This window comes from Lolium rigidum, chromosome 1 (assembly GCF_022539505.1).
Source record: "Lolium rigidum isolate FL_2022 chromosome 1, APGP_CSIRO_Lrig_0.1, whole genome shotgun sequence".
NCBI lineage: Eukaryota > Viridiplantae > Streptophyta > Magnoliopsida > Poales > Poaceae > Lolium > Lolium rigidum.
In genome coordinates, this window is record NC_061508.1 from 248,138,351 (window position 1) to 248,145,058 (window position 6,708).

Sequence of the window (6,708 nt, forward strand, 5' to 3'; positions counted from 1 at the left end):
AATGTGGAATAGAGCAATCAGCCCTCTATCTGATATCTTATTATGATGCCATTCAAGGACTGAAGAACATGGGTGAAAATGATAATGTAGAAGGCAAACAGATTGCCTATGAGCACCTACCAGCTAGGAGAATTGAGAAGGGTATTAGTGCAGAACCATGAAAGAAGCTGAATCAGGGATGATCAAAACTGAACACAGATACATACATGCTTCTTGGAAGTAGATGGTTGAGGAGCCTGGGGAGCAATCTTGAGAGATGATTTAGGAGGGGTCATCATGACTGCGTGGGGATCAATTCCTCATCTGCCCAAATGCAGTAACAGCAGAGGCGTTAGGCATGCTATTTGTCTTAAGAGCTGCTCTACCGGTTTTTGCATGGCCGATTCAGGTGGAGAATGACAATGCTTTTTTGGTGAATGATGTGAAGGAAACTGCATAAGGCAAATCTCTGATTGCTGATACAGTTCAAGATAAAGATCATCTTGGAGTCATTCCAGAAGTGGCTTGTTACCAAGCTAAACAGAAACGCAAACTCTGTTGCAGATGGACTAGCAAGAGAAGGGCTTAGAGCTTTGAGTGAGTGTGTGGTGTTGGCGCGTGCCCCTCCGTCTGTGGAGGACAGGCTTAAAAGTGACTAATCAAAACTTATGTGTCTTAAATTAATATATGAGCCCGAGTTTAAAAAAAAATTAACCAAGTCCATTGCAATTGCAGTCCATAGAAATTTAAGAGGGAGAAGCTATGCAAAGAAAAGTACCCCAAATCTGAAGTTGCTGCATTTTTCCAAGGAACAAAAAAGGAACTCCGGATCCCGTGCACAGGGCCTGTCCCGGTTCTTGTCTGGGACCTTCAAATAAAAACGAGAAAAGTCCCAACGCTGCCGAGCTTCGTGTCACACATGTAAGACAGAGCTTAGGGGACAACGATAAGTTGTGAGGCAACGGTAACATGATAAGATTTAGACAAAAAGTGAGGTGAGGTGAGGTGAAACGTGTGAGGTTGAGTGCTGAATAAACAAGTTTGAGATAGTGCACAGCAAAGGTATGATGTGGAGATTTTTTATAGGATACCCACGCACCCTTCAGTTCAGATCTTCGAGTCAAAGTAAACTGCTCCACGCGCCTTTCAGCCCTTTGAACCTCCGCTTGTCCTCAGTTAATTATGCCGTTTGATTTGGTCGGCTATGAGAATCAACTTGCTGGGAAAAATATTTGGAGACCAACTAGTACCCCAGAAACGTTCAATATGTAAAACAGAGAGGATTGACTATAAATCGGCGACAAAATGGACGACCCATATGTATTGGTGGCTACAAATTCCAGAACAATCTTCTAGTACTACTTCAGGGCATAGATTCAACTGGTTCTCATTGGAGCTTCAGCAATGCGCTTCCATTATGTAACTTTTGTGAGTTGTGAATGGAGAACACACAAGGACAAGACAACCAATTTGCTATGCATGAAGCACCGGCAAGCAAAGGCTCTAGCAAAATACCTAATTCACTGATATGATAAGGCCTGACGCAGCACCAGCACAGACATCTATATTCACACAAAGGAAATGTACTTGAGCGGCTACAAACAAGCGAAGTCATTTGGGGCTTAAAAACAAATGAAATCATCAGTGCATTGAGGCCTGGATCAGCAGTGCCTTGTGAAACATACTTACATCAAACCGATACAGACGAACAACTAGATCAGTTATTCCGAGTGTTCTAAAAGCAAATATTACTTGCCGAGGAGGCGGCGGTCTATGATCTCGGATACGGTTTCCAGGAACAGGTTCTCACTTGTCCCTGGAAGAACAGCATCCTCTGCTTCCTGGATGATGTCCTCGATCTCGGAGTCCCTATTCACAGTTTCCCTGCACAATATACGTCCTATGTCATATGGCGTGAGGCCACGTGCCGCCCCCTTCTTCAACAGCATGGTGCTGATGCGCAGGACACGGGCACAGCTTGAAGACAGCTCCCACCCGTGGAACTTGAGAAGCTTGATGTCCTCTTCAGCGTCTAGAGAGCTAATATATTCAGTAGTCTCGTCGTTGAACGGCTCACGGGCTTGAGGCCAGTAAAGCCACTCAAAGGTGCAATCCTCAAACTGCATCAAAACAACGCAACACAAATTATGGTTTGCATGACAAAAGAACTATGATGCTTAGGAGCTAAAAGTAATAATAATGCAAGAGAAAGATAATCACCTTCTCTGGCAGGCAGTAACCATGATCAATTGGGATGAGCTTGTAGGTGGCACCTTCTTCCTTGGAAACTAGAATGTTCCCTGCATGACGATCAGCATTCGCTAGCCTAATATCTAACACTGCTATTTTGTGGACCTCCTTCACTGGAAAAGCCCGGGGACCCATATCCTCGCAGCTGCCATCGTTCTCCTTGAACATCTGCAGGGATCCAACCTTGAAGCTCTTCCCCCTATGTAAGCTTCGGACAATTGCTGTGGGAGGCACACCAGAGAAGCCAACACTGCGACCCGATTCACGCTCAACAACCTGGTGGTCCAGAATATAAGCCGCAACTTCCCTGAGCGCACCTTCCCCAACACGTGTCCCTCTCTTCATGCCTTCCCCGTCAGTCGACAGCGGGAGACCCCTCGGGTTGTTCTCGGCCATTGGTTCCTCGTCAATGGGCTTGAACACCGCGACATTCTTCTGGCCTGATGAATCTTGCATGAAGTAAACACCGCCCGAACCTTCTGCTGACATAACTGGTGTGTGCCCGTTCTCAAGACCAGCTATTGCCGAGTCGATCATCTTCACCACTTCAGGCGAAAGCCTCGCCTTACGGTTCACAACAATCGGTTCAACAGGAGCAGGCTTGCCACCAGCTGGTTTCGCAGGGTTCACAACAAGAGATTCATTCGCAAGGTCCTCTTTCTCCTGAGGGTTGTCAACCGTAACCAAGGTATCCTTCTCGACCTGCTGCGTCCGTAGCTTTGCCGGCTTGCGGATGAACAAGTGAAGCACAGCATCATCCCTGTTGCTGATATCAGCGATCAAGCGGTGGTCCTCGAGCACCTCGCCGTCGTACTCGAGCTTGTCATCCTCGAGGCAGCCGAGGTCCTCGTCATCGGCGAGCTTGCTCTTGAGGTACTTGACGTTGCGGGTCTGGTCGACCTGGAACTGGAACTTCTTGCCGCTGGCGGTCTCGATGTTGATGACGCGGAGGTCGGCGAGGCGGATGACGAGGTGCAGCACGTTGCCGTCCTCGAGGCCGTAGTCCCTGACGGGGCAGTTGTTGCGGGCCAGCTCGTGGCCGTCGAGCACGAGGCGCTGCTTGTTGACGACGAAGCCCTTGAAGCGCTGGATGCGCAGCTTGACGGAGGCGATGGAGTCGGTGCCCAGCACGCTCATCGGCATGGGCGGCGCGCCGGGGACGGCGAGGAAGATGAGGATGTGGTCCTGCAGCTGCGAGGCGGAGGAGCAGCGGCCCGAGTGGCCGAAGCTGATGGGCAGGTAGGCCAGGTCGTCGGGCACCGGCCCGAGCGCGATGACGCCGGCCGACGACATCTTAGCAGGATTAGCAGGCTGAGGCTGAAGCTGGCAGCCACTACCAGTATTTACACTAGAAAGCTGTACACTAGGAATTAGTAGAAGAAGCCATTTGATGAGGGATCAAGCCTGGGGTTCCCTTCCTTCTAAAATGGAGGAGACCCTCTGCGAACAATCCACACCGCAACGGCACAACCGATGAGAAATCTAGAGCCTCATTTCGGGTTCCTCGCCCATATCTGCAGAGATTTAAAACAGACCGCCCTCCGTTCGTTAGTGGTCAGCAGAAATTTCAGCAAAAATCAACGGATAAAAATCAGAAGAACATGAGGGAGCATACCGGAGTTGATTTTAGGGGCAAAGCGGCGTGAATCCTGCCTTTGCCCCCACTGCCGACCCGATCCCGCGACGCAATCTGCAAGGGGGACAGACCATCCGGAGGAGCGATGAGCCACGAAATCGCCCAGCAGCTACGGTACAGAGCAGACGAGCGTGTTTATCGTACCTGAGAAATTCGTCACCAGGAGCAGATCGATTTATTGTTTTGCTGGTGGACGGGAGAGAACGAACACGGAAGGCGCCGGGCCCCTCCTCCACCGACCGCCGGCCGGCGCTTCGATCCCACGCGGCTGGCTGGCTGCTCCCTCGACGGCAGTAGACCTGCGGCGGCAGCACCGAATCAGACGATCGAGCTCACCCCAATCAATCAATCGGTCGAAACAAACCGCAAAAAATCAGGAGAAAGCTCAGGACCGAGGCCGGCGCGCAGAGGATGATGAACTCACCGGGTGGATGAGAGGGGAGGCCCCCGCGCGCGATTAGTACGCCGGCGGCGGCTCCTCCTTCCTTGCTCCGCGGTTCACGCAGGAAGAGAGAGAGAAGTTTTTGGTTTGGTTTGGTTTTGGCGAGGAAGGAAGAGAGGAAATGGGAGAGAGGAAGCGGAAGGTGCGGGCAGCTGATTTATTCCGGGGGTGGGCCCAACGGTCCGCCCGTCGCTCACGCTCACGCCGTTACGTGGCCGCACCTTCGGAGAAATGGTCGTGCTCTTGGTTAATTTTTTGTTGACCGTTCTGCCCCTGTGGCTGTGTGTGTTGTAGGGAGAATGAAAGGCTCGCGCGGCAAGTAATCTCGCTGTCAGAATGAATGGGGTTATGGCTGGGGTTATTGTACTCATTAAATATATTTATAAATGTTGCCTAGGCACTAAGGCTCTTCGTTTTGGAACGTTAGGTTGGTTCTCGCGTGAATTTAGTGGGGGAGCTTGGTAGATTTTTGTACCATCGTCCAGAAGAATCTATTATTAATGCTCTTGGAGGTAATTTTATTTCTTTTTTTTATTTGCAGGAAATAGATAGTTCCGAGGAGAATTATTTGAAATAGGAACCCGCTACACCACGACGCATAACACGAGACATGCGTGTTCGAATCGTGGTTCCTTTTGAACTTTATAAAAGAAATTACACATTTTCTTATGTTAGAGGGACTTATATTAGAAGGTAGCTCTCCGGTTTTGGTGTAGCCACCCAACATGGAATGATCAAAATCGGTGGCAATTCAGTTCTAGCATTTCCTCATGTTGACGGGAGAGGGACTAAAAGGATTGGAAAACGATCTTCCAACATCATAGATGTACCACGGTTGGAAGAGGCGACGTCTAGGCGTCGCTTTAGTATATTTAGGCACTAAGCGATCACCAAACTTCTAGCCTACAGTATAAGTGAAAGTGTAGGCACGTCAATAAAAAAATTATCTCCCCGATAAAAAAAATTATGCCATACTTCACCAACCAGCCAGATGCGTCATATTCTAGTGGTAGGTGCAGAAACTCCAATTATAGCCCGAGCTATGAAAATGACAAATTCTAACAAATGTTGGAAGTTTCAAAATCTACACTGTTCACTTTTTCAGATCAATCGATTTGTGAATTTTTCATAGCCCAAAATACTCAATCTTTCGTATTGCTTTTTTCACAGTGGTAGAGTACATCATTGTCTACCTCTAGAAATTTTTGTTCGTATTTTTTAAAAAACTATCAAATGCCATTTTTTATTTTTTGAAAAAATAGCTCCGTGTAGCCCGAGCTTCAAAATGCCACACTCGTGGTAGGTGTCCATAATTTACTCATTTACATGCTTTAAATTAATATGTATTTATCTATAATATCATGTATATACATCTGGTGGTAAAATGTATATACCCACACTGGCATCGCCTACACCCTAGCACTTTTTTTTAACCTTGAAATCTACAAAAGATTTCAAATTTGCCTTCGCCTATATAAAAACTATGAAAGCATAAGAAGACCAGGAAATTAATAATAGTGAATTTGTTCCAATTAATCATATTATGCCACTCAGTCCATATTGGTTTATTAGGTTTACGCGTAGTTCTAGGTTGTTAATTTGACCAACGTAATATAAACTATATGTTACAAAATATATACCACTAGAAACTTTAGATATTTTCTAACGGTATAACTTTTGTATAGTATAGTCTATGTTATATAGATCAAATTGATGACTTAGGTGCACACGTAAGACTTATAAATCGACATGGAGGGAGTAGTCAAAGTAAGTATAAAAAAGAGAGTCCGTACCTGCATTACCATCATTTGTTTAACCAAAGTCACTTGAACTAGAAGAATTAAATAATTAACAGAGCATGATTCTCAACTGGAACAATTGACACAAGAACTAATCTTATGCTTTGTGACACTGAAAATTCAGCAAGCGCGGGCATCAAACTGCGTGCGTGGCATACTAGACAGAGCGTACGGATCCCTCTGGTCAAAGAAAGAGTGGTTCGATCGTGCGAGCAAATCATCCTTGGAAAAACGAGTGCTGTAAGTCTTTCTGAAAATTTCCTGTAAATAGTCTGTTCAACGCATATTTTCGTCTATACTCCCATATGCCATCAAGGAAAAAAAAACTATTTCAACGTTGTTGCTTTCATCCAGCCCTAAATAAAAAAAAAAAGAAAATGACCATTAGAATTTTAAAATGACAGAGATGTGGCACTTTATTTGTTCTAGAACGGTCGGCAAGTGGAGCGGGAGGGCAGTCAAACGACAAGGATCGGACCCAGCCAGCCACCCATGCTTACGCTGCACGAAAACAAACAATGTGTGCGTTGGAAAGATGATGGGACGAAAGGGATTAGGCCGAATACGTCGGCTGTGACGCGTACGTACGCAGCGCACGTTCA

The 6,708-nt window shown here is 46.9% G+C and overlaps 1 protein-coding gene across 1 annotated transcript; it reads right to left on the minus strand.

Moving 5' to 3' along the window:
• Positions 1 to 1,593: 1,593 nt before the first annotated feature.
• LOC124692378 (phosphatidylinositol 4-kinase gamma 4-like) lies at positions 1,594 to 4,409 on the minus strand. The gene is made up of 5 exons (XM_047225737.1): positions 4,290 to 4,409; positions 4,010 to 4,164; positions 3,845 to 3,919; positions 2,200 to 3,743; positions 1,594 to 2,099 (listed from the first exon to the last, which is right to left on the minus strand). Exons 4-5 carry the CDS (start codon positions 3,520 to 3,522, stop codon positions 1,728 to 1,730), a joined length of 1,695 nt encoding a protein of 564 aa, XP_047081693.1. The 5' UTR covers positions 3,523 to 3,743; positions 3,845 to 3,919; positions 4,010 to 4,164; positions 4,290 to 4,409; the 3' UTR covers positions 1,594 to 1,727.
• Positions 4,410 to 6,708: the final 2,299 nt, after the last annotated feature.

Bases quoted from the DNA above. Each gene is read 5' to 3' on its own strand.
- LOC124692378 (XM_047225737.1), bottom strand. From the start codon at position 3,522: ATGTCGTCGGCCGGCGTCATCGCGCTCGGGCCGGTGCCCGACGACCTG. The intron at 2,100-2,199 runs GTGATTATCTTT...GTTTTGATGCAG, and splicing joins GTTACTGCCTGCCAGAGAAG to TTTGAGGATTGCACCTTTGA.